Here is an 18,079-nt window from a genome sequence, read left to right on the forward strand (position 1 = left end):
TCACTTACCGAGTATCAGCTGCAGGAGGCATCGGGGCTGCACGGGCCGAATGCCGATTCGTGGGTTTTGTTTAGGCAGCCACGACCTGTGCCCGCCGCCGGCTACCTCCACTGTGGCGGGCGAGCACCTAGGGTCCTCGCCCACCTGGGTCACCGTCAGGCCCAGGGCAAGCCAGCTACGTGGTTTCTCCCTTCCTTAGAACGGGCCAGGCTAGAGAGCGCCATGGCTTCCCAGGGAGGCAGAAGCCGAGTCCGTCGCAGCCTCAGGACCAGAAGTCAGTGCGGCCAGATATCCGCTGCAAGGCGCCAGCCTTCCACGGGCGCTCGCCTTCAACACCCCACTACCACACTTCCCTTGAATAGCACACTTGTAAACTGTGCTGTCAATACACCACTATACTTCCCTTCAATAGCTCCACAAACTTGTGCTTATTTTCAGGCCTTGTCCAGGTAAAAGGCCTGCCCACAAGGGACATTTTGCTGCACATGAAGCTTTTCAGAAAGTTGTTTATTAAGGTATAATTTATACACAAGTACAAATAGATGAGCTCTGAAAATACATATGGTCCTAGAACCATCACCAATCTAGATGGAAATACATCCATCACCCCAAAATTCCATCAGCCTCTTTTGCAGCCTGTTTCCTTCTTCACTCAGAGGCACACTGTAGGAAAATGAATACTTACTACTGGACATGGTTAATTCTCATGTCCAGTAACTAGAACTCAGTCCAACTAATTTAATAAAGAAACTAGTCATTTAATCTACCAAACAAAAATGCACTGGAAAAAAGGATTATGATAAAGCAATTTTAAAAAATGCTTTTTCTAAAGCCAAATTTAGCAGCGGGGGTTGTATACCTACTTTAGTGACACTAATGTAAGTTCTGATAACCTACTACTATCAAACCAGCCAAAAATATATATGTATTTTTGAGATGGAGTCTCACTCTTGCCCAGGCTGGAGTGCAGTGGCATGATCGCGGCTCACTGCAACCTCCACCTCCCGGGTTTAAGCGATTCTCCTGCCTCAGCCTCCCAAGTAGCTGGGACTACAGGCATGCACCACCATGCCTAGCTAGTTTTTTTTTTTTTTTCCATTTTTAGTAGAGATGGGGTTTCACCATGTTGGCCAGGCTGGTCTCAAACTCCTGACTTTAGTTGATCCGCCTGCCTCCCAAAGTGCTGGGATTACAGGTGTGAGGCACTGCACCACGCAAAAAATTAATACACAGCACAGTTATCTTACAGCTATTAATGGGAATGTTTTTAAGTCTTTCTTCGTAACTTCAGGGCTTTTTCACTTTCTTGGTGGATCCAACATCCATGGAATTTAAGACATCTTCATCCTTTATGTGAGTGAAGTTGCAAAAAGTGTATTTATAATAGAGAAATTTTGCAGAACCATACTCCTTGGGCCCCATTACAGATCTACTGAAACATCAAAGACTCTTGTAGGACTCCCTAGGCTAAAAAGAAACACTCCATTAACATCCTTATAAAGCCAACAAGACTTTGGGTACACGAAGCTTCTGAAGAGTATTAACTTTTGCCAAGTAAAATGAAATACACAGGATTTGTACTACTCTCACTTGTTCCTCGTCCTCAAATTGGAATAACAAGTTTGACAAGCGAATCCCCCTAAAATATCTAGTAACCTACTGTATTTGAAATCCTTTTGATCTCCATCAGGCTGCTCTAAACTGAAAAACCATTTACATGAAAGGGTAGCTGTAGCTGGGAATTCAGTAGGATACTTCCAACAGTCCTGGTCAAAATGAAGGCACTGCCCTGTGATGTTTGAAATTCAAGTAACTTTATTTAAATTCAAAAACAATTCTAAAACTGCATTTAGAGTCAAGACCCTCTTGTATTATAAAAATCACATGTATTTCTAAGAGACAAAAATACTTCTAGGTTAACTAGACCAGATCTGACTTTGGACTTTATTCTTTAAACAAATTGCAGAGAATAGAGAAAAAAATAGGTTATTTACAGAAAACAATATCTACATATGTACTTAAAAGTACAAATTTGGTGACAGAAAAGACTTCAGTATATGCTGGCATCTCAGAAGCAGTTCTCAAAGAGCTTAGTTTTATTTTCTTGAATTTTAAGAATGCCTAAGATCCTTCTTCATCCTCGATCTTGGGAGCCAAGTAGTACTTCAAGTGTCCCATATCAGCAATTTTATACTCTACAACTGAAAGACCGGAAGATAGTTAATTACTGAGGAGTATCACATATACTACCTACAAAACAAGGTTCAAATTTATTATCTTACCAAGGGGTACATCTGCAGACATACTGAGTGTCACCGTTGAAGAGAGTGGAGTGGCTTTTGTAAAGAAGTTCAGGTACCTCAGTGCAAAAGTTAGTTGAACTGGTTCATTCATCTCTATGGTAACCTACAAGAGAAAACAGAAGATTCATCATTGAAAAACATCAAGAAAGTTGCAATCTATTAGCTTGCATTTATAAAAACCCACAAACACTTTTATTAGTCACTTTGGAGGGAGCTATGAAAATTCTGAAGACTGATGCGTAAAGCAAAAGAATCGAGTATCTAGCTCGTCTTTCCTATAATTTAGATAACCGAATTATATAATATGGGAAAGCTTTTCTTTATGGAAATTCTTCTGATAAGCAGCTAATAAATGAATAAAACGTATTAATTTCAGCTCTGCAAACTCTAATGACTTAATGGATCTAAGACAATGACTATTATAGCTGCTAACACTGCGAAGACATCCAGACCCCTTGTGCCTTCTACTAGAGGCACACACCACCACCTATAAAGTATTCGTGCTCTCTCACCCCCGCCCGAAACAAAACATCCTGAATATCATCAAGGCTCCAGGGCTATAGCTACCAGTCTGTAGGACACAGGGTGGAAGAATTTACATATACACAGGAATGCAATCAGCAAAATCCAAACTCTGGAAAACTTAACAAATCATCTAATTTCTTCAACAAATAGACTGTAATGGAAGGGGAAGAATGAAATTAGAGGAAACCAGGCTAGGTGTGTTGGCACACACCTGTAGTCCCAGCTACTAGGGAAACCAAGGCAGGAGGATCAACTTAAGCCCTGGAGTTTGAGGCTGTAGTGAGCCATGACTGCACCACTGCACTCCAGCCTGGATGGACAGAGCAAGACCCTGTCTCAAAAACAAAGAAAAACAGAAAAAGAAAAAAATAAGGTTAGCAGAGGAGCGGAAATGTGATTCAGGAAACAGATAAAGAATCAGCTCCTAGCCTTTATTAATAAAAAAAAAAAAACAACTTCCAACTGAATTTTACAACTTTATTTAAACTAAATGTTGACTACCCATTCAAGGGACAAGAAAGCAATATATAGTATTTATTGTAAGCTTGTAATATGCCAGACACAGCATATGCTAAGCTCTTTAATGTTACCATATTTAATCCTAACAAGCTTATGAGATTAGGACCTTCGTCCTTGATTTACCAAGTTTTAATTTATTCTCAGGTTACCGAGTTTTTTTTTTTTTTTTTTTTTTTAAGATGGAGTCTTGCTCTGTCACCCAGGCTGGAGGGGAGTGGCATGATCTGGGCTCACTGCAACCTCCACTTCCTCAGTTCAAGTCATTCTCCTGTCTCAGCCTTCCGAGTAGCTGGGGTTACAGGTGTGCACCACCATGCCCGGCTAATTTTTTCTATTTTGGTTAAGCAAGGGCTCTCTAAGTACTCTCAAAGTTGCACGGAGTCTGCTTTCTAGCCTTAGTGAGAAGTCTTCCTGTTTAACCTTTGATTCCTACCGCCTGTGACTTTGGCTAAATTGTCACTTAAGATTGCTCAGCCTGCTTCTCCACCTTTAAAATGGGCTACCAATTGGACCCACATGTACGCTAATATAAGGATTACATAAGCGCTCCTAACAGGTAGACTTTTACTCCTAACCATACCCTTCTATAGAGTTGCTGTTCTATGCTTATTTCGTAAGAGTAAATATCTCCAGAAAGCTAAAGGTTAGATGCCTAGCTTCCCAATCCTACCCTTAAGAGCCTGTGTGGGCTTGATCCATAAACCATTGTTCTGTGGTATGTACACGTGCTGAATTTGTATTCCCTTCTTGCAAATATAATTCTAAATTGGATGACACTTACAAATCAGTTGCAGATTTCAACAGTATCTCAATTTTCAGAAATTACTTGGGATCCAATTCTGTCTACTTTTAATTTTAGCAATTAACCTAATAAGCAGTATTACAATTCTCTTCAAACTATTTTTTTTACTTAAAAACTACTTACAGCTTCCTCCTCTTTATCGACATTACTTGTCTGTGACAATTTAATGTTTCCATTTCCAAGTTCTCCACTTGCAGAAAATTTCACGCCGTCTTTTGCACAGGAAATTACAACAGCATCTCCAATATGGCTGAGATCTCGGCATATGCGTGCAAATTCACCAGAAGGCATCTTTACTACACAGCTGTACTCTTGTTCCTATTAAGAACAAAAATTTTCCAAAAGTTAATTGTTAGAAATTTAATGATTTGGCACCCTCACTTTCTTAAAAGGCAACATCTAAACAACTCAGAATCAAGATTTTCTGATTACTGACTCGTGTAATTTCTTAACAAACTCCACTCAAAAAAAATAAATGGCTATTAAATGCACTGCCCAGGGAACAAGCGCCTCCTCCTCCTCATCCTCCAGGGATAAAGTAAGAGAACATTAGAGTATGCCACAGAAATGATGACGGCGCAAGCAGGTCTAACTATTTTCTAAAAGAAAACGAGAGAATATGATATTAGGCATTTTCAACATTCCAACATTTCTTCTCTCCTTTGGTGTTTATAAACCTAACCTGGATACATTTCTTCTAAGATAGCTTTCAAACCCACTTAATAAAAACCAAGCATCGGGCCGGGCGCGGTGGCTCAAGCCTGTAATCCCAGCACTTTGGAAGGCCGAGACAGGCGGATCACAAGGTCAGGAGATCGAGACCATCCTGGCTAAGCTGGTGAAACCCCGTCTCTACTAAAAAATACAAAAAAAAAAAAAAAAAAAAAAAACTAGCCGGGCGAGGTGGTGGGCGCCTGTAGTCCCAGCTACTCGGGAAGCTGAGGCAGGAGAATGGCGTAAACCTGGGTGGCAGAGCTTGCAGTGAGCTGAGATCCGGCCACAGCACTCCAGCCTGGGCGACAGAGCGAGACTCCGCCTCAAAAACAAAACAAAACAAAACAAAACCAACCATCCTAGAAGGAAGCAAATTTTAAAAGAGGTTCATGGAAATTAATGCAAATAGACAACTGGCAGCAAACAATAAATTTAACCAGTGAGTTTTAGACTTGTGGTAAACAACTATCCAAATACTAAAATCTCTTTAAAACACGCACCAGTAGATATGTTTCTAGAAAAAGTTCTGTTATGAAGTAGGCTTAAATTATATTAACTTATCTTGATGGAGGAGGATCATTGAGGCCAGGAGTTCCAGACCAGCCTGGGCAAGACTGCCCCCACACCCACACACAAAAATAAAAAAATTAGCCAGGCGTGGTGGGACAGATCTGTAGTCCTTCCTAGCCACTTAGGAGACTAAGTGGATTGCTTGAGCCCAGGAGTCCCAGGTTACAGTGAGCTAGCTATATGGCACCACTGCACTCCAGCCTGGGGAAAAGAGGAAGACCCTGTCTGTAAAAATAAACAACATTCTATGACATAACTATCATGCCTGTGTACAGCAGTCGCTACAATCAGAAACTGATACTCACTGGAATTCCAAGTTGTTCAACATCCAAATCCATCAACTTCATTTCATAGTCTGAAACTTTCTCCTGGTCTACCAAAAAAAAGCAAATGCTGTTGAGAAACACTGGCACAGAGTTTTGATCTTCTGTAGCTTCATAACTCAGTAAAAAGGTACGACTTACTGGGTGCTTCAAACACTAGCGCCAAGGTATCCGCATTATCTTCAGCCCTTAGTGTAATGATATCTTCATTGCCGGCGCATTTTAGTATTTTGGACATACTAGAAGACAGGAGACACATGGTTTAAAATCAACACCATCGACTGAAGGTCTGTATTTCTAATGCAGTTAGAAGGGGTTACCACTCTCACCCATAGGCCGTCTCAGAACTGGTGGAGGGTAATTGCACTGCTGGAGGATGCGAATATTAATGCAGACATTTTGGGATGCATCTGGCAGTATTTATACTAAAATACCACCAGCAGTTTCCCTTCTGGATAGAAACAATCTCCTGCCACTAAGTAGGATGACAGGCTGACACTTTTCTCGCAAGGGCACATTATAAAGCATTTAAAGTCAATCGCGACTGAGCCGGGAGGATCGCCTGAGCCCAGAAGTTGGAGACCAGCCCGGGCCAACACATCGAGACCGTCTCGGAAACAAAAAAGCCACAACTAAAGCGTCCATTCAAGGCCAACAGGATTTAGTGAGCAAAAGCTCTGGAGCAGTGTTCCTGGCACTGCAGAAAAACCAGTCATTTTCCCGCCACCACCCGCTTTGTGACTTTGGCGCGAAAAAGCAGGTTCGCGCAGCAGCCAGCGCGGGCTTTTCCGAACCGCGCGCTCAGCTGGGCCCCACCCCCCTGCATGGCAGGCCAATGAGAAGGTGCGGATGGTCCACGCCAGCCAATGAGGGCTCGGCTCGGAAGCGATCCCGCCAAACCCCGGAGGTGGGGGTGGGCCGGGGCCGGCTTCTAGGCGCCGCGAGGCTCACCTGGTGAGGTTCACGCCCATAGCCAGGTTGCGGTCGCAGCGGTAGGTGTCGAAGCCCTCAGACCGCAGGGTGAGCTGCACCAAGGAGACGTGGGACGAGTCCATGCTCTGCAGATTTACGCCGCTGGAGCTAATATCCCAGCAGGCCTCGTTGATGAGGTCCTTGAGGGCCTCCAACACCTTCTTCAGGATGGAGCCCTGGACCAGGCGCGCCTCGAACATGGTGGCGGAGTGGCAGCAACGCGGCTACAGGCAGGCGGGAAGGAGGAAAGTCTAGCCGGTTTCCGCTTCAGGAGCCTCAGAGCGAGCGGGCGAACGTCGTGACGAGAAGCTGAGACCTAGAAACAGAACTACCAGTCTGCTACGCCTGCAACCGTTTAATGCCGCCGCGTCCGCCAGCGCGCGCTCTTACCCTGCGCCGCGTTGCGACGTCACCACGCTGCCCGGCCCACGGCCTGGGCGGGTTAGAATTTAGGGCCAATCGTGCCGATGCTCCCCGCGAGGCCCGCCCCCTAGGACATACATTGGAGGAAGCGGGTGCAGGGCGGGGCAGCGTCCCGCAGGTCTCCCCGCCTCTTCGCCTGACTCCTCAACCTGACCACTGAACAAGTCCGGGCATATGTGGGGATCCGGCCCAGGCACCGGTTCGTCAAGCCCCAGCTTTATGGTGCCTCCTCAGCCTCCAGCTCCGTGGGTAGAAAGTTTCCAGCCACGAAAGTGAAAGTGAAAAGCAAATCCAGCCTACCGGGAGGAAAAGCCTCCTTGTAGCCTGAAGAGTACAGCTGCTGCAAATATGCACTTTATTTTTCAATTACAGAAGTGATGCGCTCCTAAGTGTCACACCATAAAGAGTTATGTTAAACTTAGCTCCCTCTCACCTCTTAACATTCCACTGCCAGCTCTTATAATCACTCAATCGTTCCTTGTATAAAGCTTTTAAAGCTTTTTTGAAAGTTCGAATACACTTTTTTTCAAAATGCACTCATTCCGTAAACACTTCGAAAAAGTACTTAATAAAGTACATTTAATTTTATGCCACGTACATCTTTTTTATATCAGTACCTCTTTAAAAGATAGCATCACATGTATGTAACTTATCAATCTCCTGTTAATTACAAACACCTTTGAGCACTTAAGCAATTTTGGTGCTATCAACTCCTTGAAGTAATACAGCTGAGTCAAAGAGCGTACACATTTAATTTTTTTTCTTTTCTTTTCTTTTTTTTTTTTTTTTTGAGATGGAGTCCTGCTCTGTCATTCAGGCTGGAGTGCAGTGGCGCGATCTCGGCTCACTGCAACCTCCGCCTCCCAGGTTCAAATGATTCTCCTGCCTCAGCCTCCCGAGTAGCTGGGATTACAGGCGCCTACCACCGCGCCCGACTAATTTTTTTTTTTTTTTTTTTTTTTTTTTTTTTTTTTAGTAGAGACGGGGTTTCACCATGTTGGCCAGGCTGGTCTCGAACTCCCGACCTCAGGTGATCACCCGCCTCAGCCTCCCAAAGTGCTGGGATTACAGGCATGTGCCACCATGCCCGGCTAAATTTTTGATAAATGTTACTAAATCTCTAAAAGTTTGCAATTTACATTCTAGCCAAGACTGTGTATGAACATGCTCATTTATCTTTATTTTCCTAACTACAGATATTAGCAATCTCATTTTTTAATCATTGCTCATCTGTGTCAAAAATTCAATTTTTTTTTTTTTTGAGACGGAGTCTTGCTCTGTTGCCCCGGCTGGACTGCAGTGGGGCTATCTCGGCTCACTGAAACCTCCGCCTCCCAGGTTCAAGCAATTCTCCTGTCTCAGCCTCCCAAGTAGCTGGGATTACAGGTGCCTACCACTACACCCGGCTAATTTTTGCATTTTTAGTAGAGACGGGGGTTTCACCATGTTGGCCAAGCTGGTCTCGAACACCTGACCTCAGGTGATCCACCCGCTTTGGCCTCCCAAAGTGCTGGGATTACAGGCGTGAGCCACTGCACCCAGCCAGAAAATTTCAATTGTTACAGGATGGACAGGGTTTGTTGTTTCTCTCCTGCTTTGTTTACACCATTTCTCTTTAGTTACTTTTAATATCTTGGTCAGTGGAATTCTTTAGTTTTTCTACCATGTATCTAGGTATGGATTTAGTTTTATTTATCTTGTTGAAGGAACTGAAGATTCATTTCAAGTCTTACATATTCTCAATCATTATGGCTTCAAGTATCTCCTCTCCTTAGTCTATTCTTTATCTCTGGAATGCCTTTCTTTCCTTTTTTTTTTTTTTTTTCCTAGTTCGGCTATGACTCCATACAAGGTTCTAAGAGGAGTTTCACAGTCTCTTCCCTGGGTTTTGTGGAGACTTAACTTTATCCTTCTGTATCAGCCTCTTAGAGCACTGGGCCAGCCTTAAAAAGGAACAGGAAAGGGCATTTCTGGTATTTCTATTATAAGATGCCTTCAATTGTAATGTGTACAATTATTTTATGTAGCACAAGAAAGAAAACTGTCAAACTATTATTTTTTAGAGAGGGGGGTCTCCTTTTGACACCCAGGATGGAGTGCAGTGGCCAGATCACTGCTCACTGCCACCTCCAACTTCTAGGCCCGAAGGATCCTCCTGCTTCCCAAATAGCTGTGACTACAGGGGTGCACCACTGTACCTGGCTAATTTTTAAATGTTTTTGTAGGGAAGAAGTCCCACTATGTTGCTCTGGCTGGTTTCCAACTCCTGGGCTCAAGCGATCTTCCCAGTCGGTCTCCCAAAGTGTGAGATTACAGGCATGAGCCACTGTGCCCAGCCTCAAACTGTTATACAATGCTTTATCACTTAGAATTTCTTTTTTTCCTTTTTTTTTTGAGACGGAATCTCGCTCCGTCATCCAGGCTGGAGTGCACTGGTGCGATCTTGGCTAACCGCAACGTCCGCCTCCTGGGTTCAGGCAATTCTCATGCCTCAGCCTCCCGAGTAGCTAGGATTACAGGCAAGCGCCATCGCACCCGGCTAATTTTTGTATTTTTAGTAGAGACGGGGTTTCGCCATGTTGGTCTTGAGCTCCTGACCTCATGTGATCTGCCTGCCTCGGCCTCCCAAAGTGCTGGGATTACAGGCGTGAGCCACCACGTCAGGTCTATTTTGTTTTAAAATAACTTTTAGACTTTAAAAATATTAAGACATTCCTACTGTTTCTCCACTCAGTTGCTGATACTGCTGTTTTTCTGTATAATATCCTACTCTGTGTTGTCAAGGGTATTGATGATGCAGCATTTTTCAATAGTGCTATTCTATTGTCTCTCGAATTTCTTGCAAGCCTCTGCTACTCATTTGTAAGTTTTGATGTTGGAACTTTCTTGCTTTATGTGTGATGGACTATCCATTTGCATACATCTCAATAGCAAAACATAATACGGCATCATCTGTTTGTGGGTATTTTCCTTTCTTGGGTCCGTTAAAATCTCAGTTCCTTTGCAAAATGTGGAATGTGTTCATTCCTCCAGTGAGGAACATTTGCTTCACTAAAAACAAATGCATATGCTCCACTACTCTGTTTCAGTTCTGTCTGCTTACATAATATCATTTTGGTTTAATGCCAAATCACAGTGTAATAGATTTGAAGACATTTTAATGTCAATTAAACTCTACCCATGTGGGACCCGCGATGTACGTGAATCTGTTTATTTCTGCTATTATAGAAGTGATGTGCTCCTAAAACTGTCAGATGATAAAGAGGTGTACAGTTACGTTAATTTTATGTTAAACTGAAATGAGGACATAAACATGCCTATGACTGTGGTCAGAGAAGGCCTCTCTGAGGAGGTAGCATCTTATCAGAGAAGGCAGCTGTTTGGAGAGTTGGAAGAAAGCTTTCTAGGCTGAGAGAATAGCATGATTATAAAGGTCAGCATACTTGGAATATATTCAGACAAGTTTGATGTGGAACTCAGACTGATGTGTCTGAAGCAAGAGTGGTGCAATGTGAGGTTGCAGAGAGGCTGGGGTGAGCTCTTGCAGGACTTTGTAGGCTCTCTAAAAGTGCAAGGGAATGTGGTCAGCAGCAGGTCTTTGATGTGATCCAATTTACATTTTAAGCGGCTACTTTAACATAGAGTAAAGGTACTATTGGATCAGTGGAAGAATGAAGTAAATTTTGATCAGATAATTGGTTAAAACTATTAGAAAAGAATAAAAGCTGTAGACTTTTCTGGATGGGCGTGGTGGCTCATGCCTGTAATCCCAGAACTTTGGGAGGCTGAGGTGGGTGGATCATCTGAGGTCAGGAGTTCAAGATCAGCCAGGCCAACATGGTGAAACCATCTCTACTAAAAATACAAAAATTAGCTGGGCGTGGTGGTGCACGCCTGCAATTCCAGCTACTAGGGAGGCTGAGGCAGGAGAATTGCTTGAACCTGGGATGCGGAGGTTGCAGTGAACTGAGATTGCGCCACTGCACTCCAGCCTGGGTGACAGAGCAAGCCTCCATCTCAAAAAAAAAAAAAAAAAAAAAAAGACTTTTCCTGATAATTATTCACTAGAATAAATTCTAGATAAATAATTCAAATTCAAATCTTAACCCAGTAGGAAATGGAAAAATATTTTGGTAAATATTCATGAGATCTTCCTATGGGTTCTAAACATAAGAAAAAACCCATAAAACATAATGAATGACTATACAAGTTTTAAGACTTCAGTATGCCTCAGAGGATTATATTGGTTAGTGTAGTTTAGGTTTCAGTGACAGAGACTCAACTTGAATGGATTAAGAGAAAAAGAAAATTTATTCATCTAAACAAAAAGCCAGAGGTATCTGGCCTCCACTGTCCAGTCCTAGTCTTAGTAAATAAGTAAAGTTTATTAGCCACATTAATAAGCAAAGAAATGTAAATTCAATGGAGACAGAATTTTAACCTATCGAATTAAACCTATTAAAATCATGTGAACACCCAGTGTGTTAGGAAGGATTCAAGGAAGTAGGCACTTTAATACATTGCAAGTGGGAGTATACATTGGTATAATTTTTCTGGTGGAAACTTAGAAAAGTGTATCAAAAGCCTTAGAATTTTACTTATTCTTAGACAGAGAAATTCAATCTCTAGGTTTTTTTCCTACGGAAGAAATCAGGGGAACTTACCAAGATCAAGCATGCTTAAGAATGTTTCTTGGGCCAGGTGCAGGGGCTCGCGGCTGTAATCTCAGCACTTTGGGAGGCCCAGGTGGGCAGATCACCTGAGGTCAGGAGTTTGAGACCAGCCTGGCCAACATGGTGAAACCCCATCTCTACTAAAAATACAAAAATTAGCCAGGCGTTGTGGCAGACGCCTGTAATCCCAGCTACTCGGGAGGCTAAGGTAGGAGAATCGCTTGAACTTGGGAGGTGGAGGTTGCAATGAGCCAAGATCACGCCATTGTACTTCAGCCTGGGCAACAGAGCGAGATTCTATCTCAAAAAAAAAAAAAAAACCCACCAACAACAAAAGAATGTTTCTTGGCTGGGCATGGTGGCTCATGCCTGTAATCGCAGCACTTTTATCGCAGCACTTTGGGAGACCAAGGAGGGCAGACTGCTTGAGGTCAGGAGTTCCAGACCAGCCTGGCCAACATGGTGAATCCCTGTCTCTACTACAAGTACAAACATTAGCTGGGCGTGATGGCACACACCTGTAATCTCAGCTACTCAGGAGGCTGAGGCATGAATTGCTTGAACCTGGGAGGCGGAGGTTGCAGTGAGCCAAGATAGTACCACTTCCCTCCAGCCTGGCTAACAGGGCAAGACAGTGTCTCAAAAAAAAAAAAAAAAAAGTTTTTTACAGAATTATGATGATGATTATTATTTTTGAGACAGTTTCTCACTCTGTCATCCAGGCTGAGGTACAGTGGCACAATCTTGGTTCACCACAGCTTTGACTTTCCGGGCTCAGGTGATCCTCCCACCTCAGCCTTCCAATTAGCTGGGACTACAGGTGCACACCACTATCCCAGCTAATTTTCTGTACTTTTTGTAGAGATAGAGTTTCACCATGTTGCCCAGGCTGATCTTAAACTCTTGGGCTCAAACGATCCTCCCACCTTTGCATCCCAAAGTGCTGGGATTGCAGGCATGAGCCAGCATGTCTGGCCTCTTACAGAATTATTAATAATTCCCCAGAAATTGGACATAACCTTAAGGTCTAACAATATTTGCATTTGTTAGGTAAATTATGATAAATTTGTAAGACGGAATATTGTATAGCCTCTAAAGTACCATTTGCAAAAGGCATTTAACGATAAAGAGAAAAATCACATTATGAAACAGAATAAACAAAGATATTCCAATTTTCTAAGACTGTTATATCTAGGTATATGTGTACAGTAAATGGAATGGAAAAGCAAGAATATAAATATTAACATCTGTGACTGATGGTGCCACAAATAATTTTAATTTTTTCTTGTACCTTTTTGTAGTTTTCTATACTTCAGTAAAAATGTATTTTTGATCAGAAAATGAATATTGAGAGAAAATGCTGTCAAGTATTTTATGTAGTATCTGGCAAATTTCTTCACAAGGTAATATGTATCAGAATTATTCTCAATCCTGGCTGCACTTGAGACTCACCTGGGGAGCTTAAAAAAAGTCTATTCCACTCGGCCCTCCTCCAGAAATTCTTACTTACTTTAGGGTGGCCCCTCCATCAGTAGTTTTAGCAGCTGTCCAGATAATTCTTTTTTTTTTTTTGAGATGGAGTTGCCCAGGCTGCAGTGCTGTGGCGTGATCTCCGCTCACTGCAACATCTGCCTCCTGGGTTCTAGCCATTTTTCTGCCTCAGCCTCCCGAGTAGCTGAGATTACAGGTTCCCACCATCAAGGCCAGCTAATTTTTGTATTTCTAGTAGAGACGGGGTTTTGCCATGTTGGCCAGGCTGGTCTCGAACTCCTGACCTCAAGTGATTCACCCACCTTGGCCTCCCAAAGTGATGGGATTACAGGCATGAGCTAGTGCGCCCAGCCTTGTCCAGGTAATTCTAATGAATAATCAGGACGGAGACATACCTTACAGCATGTGTGGTCAATAGATGAATATTTGTGCTTAAAATCACCATGTAGAGTACTGGTTCGAAAAAGTGAGGCCTCCAGTTTGTCAGAGAGAAGACTGACATCATTCAGATTCTATATGTCATAATCTAATAGGCCTGTAGGTTTATGGGAGTGCAGGATTTGCATTTTTTGAAGCTGTAAGAAGTTTGACAAAGCTGGGCATGGTGGTTCACCCCTCTAATCCCAGCACTGTGGGAAGCCAAGGTTGGTGGATCCCTGGAGCCCAGGATTTCGAGACCAGCCTGGGCAACATGGCAAGACTCCATCTCTATACAAAAAACAAAAATTAATTGGGTGTAGTGATGGCGCCTGTAGTCCCAGTTATTCGGGAGGCTGAAGTGGGAAGGTAACTCAAGACCGGGCAGTGAGTTCAGCTGTGATTGTGCTACTGCACTCCAGCCTGGGCGACAGAGCAAGATCCTGCCTCAAAAAAACAAGAGTTAGACAATTCTGCATAGCTTATTCTCACTTTCACTTTGTATGTCATTTCATTAAACTGAATAAGAAGTTTTAGCTATCTGAAAACATTTCTCAAACTAAGAACTAGAAAGGCAATATAAGGGGCAAGAGAAAGAGCAGATCAGATAAAGCCTGATTTTGTGTATCAACAATTCTTCAGACCAGTCACGGTGGCTCACACCTGTAATCCCAGCACTATGTGAGGCTGAGGCAGGTGGATCACTTGAGGTCAGGGGTTCAAGACAAGCCTGGCTAACATGGTGAAACCCCATTTCTATTAAAAATACAAAAATCTGCCAGGCGTGGTGGCACATGTCTGTCCTCCCAGCTGTTTGGGAGGCTGAGGTGGGAAAAGAGCTTGAACCGGGGAGGCAGCGGTTGCAGTGAGTTGAGATCATGCCCCACTGCACTCCAGCTGGGGGGATGGAGTGAGACACCTTGTCTCAAAAAACAAAACAAAAAAACAAAAAGAAATTCTTTTTCAATGAATTTATTGTTTAGTGTTCAAGGAATGTTTAGTGACAATTCTTCCCCTCTTAAAAGAAGGGAAATCACTATTCAGGGAACTGAAGAATTGTCATGCCACTTGTACCATTGTAGTTTTCCAGTATCAAGATGAAGGAAGGTGTTTTCATTATAGAATTATAATAGCTATAGCAACAGCTGCCCAGTTATACTGAGCTTGCAGTCAGCCTGCATATTCTGGGGGACCAGGAATCCCATGCTAGTGACTTCTGTTAATCAACACAGCATCTAAAAATAATGAAACTAACCAAGGAGTGCAATGAAAAGAAATCACTGTGTACAAGATGTGCCCTGGCCGGGCGCGGTGGCTCACGCCTGTAATCCCAGCACTTTGGGAGGCCGAGACGGGCGGATCACGAGGTCAGGAGATCGAGACCATCCTGACTAACACGGTGAAACCCCGTCTCTACTAAAAATACAAAAATTAGCCGGGTGCGGTGGCGGGCGCCTGTAGTCCCAGGTACTCGGGAGGCTGAGGCAGGAGAATGGCGGGAACCCGGGAAGGCGGAGCTTGCAATGAGTGGAGATCACGCCACTGCACTCCAGTCTGGGCGACAGAGCGAGACTCTGTCTCAAAAAAAAAAAAAAAAAAAGATGTGCCCCAAGCCTGGAGGAAAAAGCTAATATAAGTAACATAACAGAAAAATCAAGAACAGAGGAGGTGCAAGGTAGTGTAAAGTAACAAAATTCTTTTAGCTGAAGGTGGAGGGAGACTTTTACTTTTAATTTCTTTCTACAATTAAGAGAAAGGCCTGACCGGGCGTGGTGGCTCACATCTGTAATCCCAGCACTTTGGGAGGCTGAGGCGGGCAGATCACGAGGTCAAGAGTTCAAGACCAGCCTGGCCAACATGGTGAAACCCCGTTTCTACTAAAATACACAAAAAATTATCCAGGTGTGGTGGTGTGCACCTGTAATCCCAACTACTACAGAGGCTGAGGCAGGAGAATCGCTTGAACCCAGGAGGCAGAGGTGCAGTGAGCCGAGATCATGCCACTGCACTCCAGCCTGAGCAACAAAAGTGAAACTCTGTCTCAAAAAAAAAAAGAAAAAAAAAAAAAAAAAAGAGAGAGAGAGAAAGGCCCTAAGGCTTGCCTAAAGGCCTATTAGCATGACTTCCGCCAGACTTCCATCCACTGGCTTCAGGAATATACTTGATCTGAGTTCCATTAACCTGAGAGGGCTGAGTGTAATGGATGAGAAGTTTGTTCAGAGCACATTTTAGGATATTATCCATCCTAGTAATCACACTGTGCATTCTATAATTCTGACTTACGTGCATTGGTTCTTCAAGCCTCCTTTTATTAGGCTGGATTTGAAAAGGAACAGCTGAGTTTCTAGAAGGACTGACATGACACTCACTTAGATATGACCTTTCATAACCATGTGCCCCTAAAGGTGAAGTTCTAGACACTAACATCTTCACCTGTCTTAGACGATCATCTTGCTCGAATGCTGTGGCTCATCCCTGTAATCCCAGAACTTTAGGAGGCCTATGTGGGAGGATTGCTTGAGCCCAGGAGTTTAAGACCAGCCTGAGTAATAAAGTGAGACTTCATTGCTACACAAAAATTTAAAACTTAGCTGGGTGTGGTGCTGCACACCTATAACCCAAGCTACTCGGGAATATACTCACATAGAAACCAGGAATATATAATGCTGTTTTTGGAATTCTCACTACCTGCCCCAAAACTCACAGTTCAGGTCAAAATTACCAATAGGAGATTTTAGCCAGGTGTGGTAGCTCATGCCTATAATCCCAGCACTTTGGGAGACCCGGGTAGGAGGATCTCTTGAACCCAGGAGTTCAAGACCAGTTTGGGCAACATAGCGAGACCCTGTCTCTAAAAAAAAAAAAAGAGAAATAGGCGGGGCGCGGTGGCTCACGCCTGTAATCCCAGCACTTTGGGAGGCCGAGGCGGGCGGATTACGAGGTCAGGAAATCGAGACCATACTGGCTAACACGGTGAAACCCCGTCTCTACTAAAAATACAAAAAAATTAGCTGGGCCTGCTGGCGGCGCCTGTAGTCCCAGCTACTCAGGAGGCTGAGGCAGGAGAATGGCGTGAACCCGGGAGGCGGAGCTTGCAGTGAGCCGCGATTGCGCCACTGCACTCCAATCTGGGCAACAGAGGGAGACTCCGTCTCAAAAAAAAAGAGAGAGAGAAATAAATTAATTAAAATTTAAAAATTGAAAATAAGAAAAATTATATTTTTTTAAAAAAGGAAATTGCAATTCTTTTGTGTGCAAGTGTCTCATTGTGAGATTACAATATGCTTAAACTGGGGACCCAATGTTATACGTGTTTTACATCACTTACGGGGCAGTGAATAGAAAAGAACAGGAAACACCAAAGGCAATGCTGGAGCAACACAAATTTTAATAAATTCAGGCAGGCAGTATAATATGGTCGTTAGAGTGTCGGCTGGTAACAAACCTATTTGTGTTCTAATTCTTGCTAGGCACTTTCTAGCTGGGAGACCTTGGCTAAGGTCCTTTTAAAAGTTTTAAATCCATCCAACAAGTACTTAAGATGGATGTGTCAAAGACATACATGATGCACAGTAAACAAAGTAGACAGCACTTCTGTCCCAAAAAAGGTCTTTCCATAGTCCAGAAGACAAATTTGAAAAACTGAGGAAGGGCGGGGCGCGGTGGCTCATGCCTGTAATTCCAGCACTTTGGGAAGCCGAGGCGGACGGATCACCTGAGGTCAGGAGTTTGAGACCAGCCCGACAAATATGGTGAAACCCCGTCTCTACTAAAAATACAAAAGTTAGCCAGGCGTGGTGATGCACGCCTTGGAATTGCTTGAACCCGGGAGGCGGAGCTTGCCGAGATCACGTCACTGCACTCCAGCCTGGGCGACAAAGCGAGACTCCGTCTCAAAAAAAAAAAAAAAACAAAAAACCAACCAAACCAACCAACTAACCAACCAACAACAAAACAAAAACACTGAGGAAGATCTTAACTGTAAAATGCAAATCATACCCACTTCCAAGCCATGTGTGGATTAAATGAAATAAGCCAACTAAAGAAATTACTCAGCTCAGTGCCTAGTATACAATTAGCGCTCAATAAGTACTAGCGACCGCTTGGCAAAGCAACGCAGATTGAAGTGTGGGTTTCATTTCTCATCATGTGATAGGTGATAAAATGCTCTTAATCAGGTCGGCTCACCTGGCCTCTCCATTCGACCTAAATAACATCTACTTACTTGCGTAAGGGAAGAGACCTGGCCCAGGTCAGCAAGCATTTGTCCTCCGGGTGGCGCCTCTCGCCTTCAGTAACCCGTCACCTCCAGAACCAGGGCGCCAGCTCCGGCCATCCGTGGTCAAG

General features: G+C 43.6%; 2 protein-coding genes and 1 non-coding gene across 4 annotated transcripts in view; 1 reads left to right on the forward strand and 2 right to left on the reverse strand.

Annotated features, from left to right (window-relative positions):
- The window catches only part of CHGB (chromogranin B), an 817,086-nt gene that overhangs the window by 47,499 nt on the left and 751,508 nt on the right, over positions 1-18,079 (forward strand). The gene's annotated exons all lie outside the window — the stretch shown is intronic.
- PCNA (proliferating cell nuclear antigen) lies at positions 1,793-18,074 on the reverse strand. 2 transcript variants are annotated; one of them, XM_050745245.1, is made up of 7 exons: positions 17,958-18,074; positions 6,708-7,044; positions 5,898-5,995; positions 5,739-5,806; positions 4,273-4,467; positions 2,283-2,406; positions 1,793-2,201 (listed from the first exon to the last, which is right to left on the reverse strand). In XM_050745245.1, exons 2-7 carry the CDS (start codon positions 6,926-6,928, stop codon positions 2,122-2,124), a joined length of 786 nt encoding a protein of 261 aa, XP_050601202.1. In that variant the 5' UTR covers positions 6,929-7,044; positions 17,958-18,074; the 3' UTR covers positions 1,793-2,121. The 2 variants fall into 2 exon arrangements, with proteins under 2 accessions (XP_050601202.1, XP_050601204.1); XM_050745247.1 differs by lacking the exon at positions 17,958-18,074 and adding an exon at positions 13,711-13,801.
- Positions 8,985-9,107, reverse strand: LOC126929925 (small nucleolar RNA SNORA26). The gene has a single exon (XR_007717357.1). It is a non-coding gene; the product is annotated as a small nucleolar RNA SNORA26 (small nucleolar RNA).

The sequence above is a fragment of the Macaca thibetana genome, chromosome 10, assembly GCF_024542745.1.
Source record: "Macaca thibetana thibetana isolate TM-01 chromosome 10, ASM2454274v1, whole genome shotgun sequence".
Classification (NCBI taxonomy): Eukaryota; Metazoa; Chordata; class Mammalia; order Primates; family Cercopithecidae; genus Macaca; species Macaca thibetana.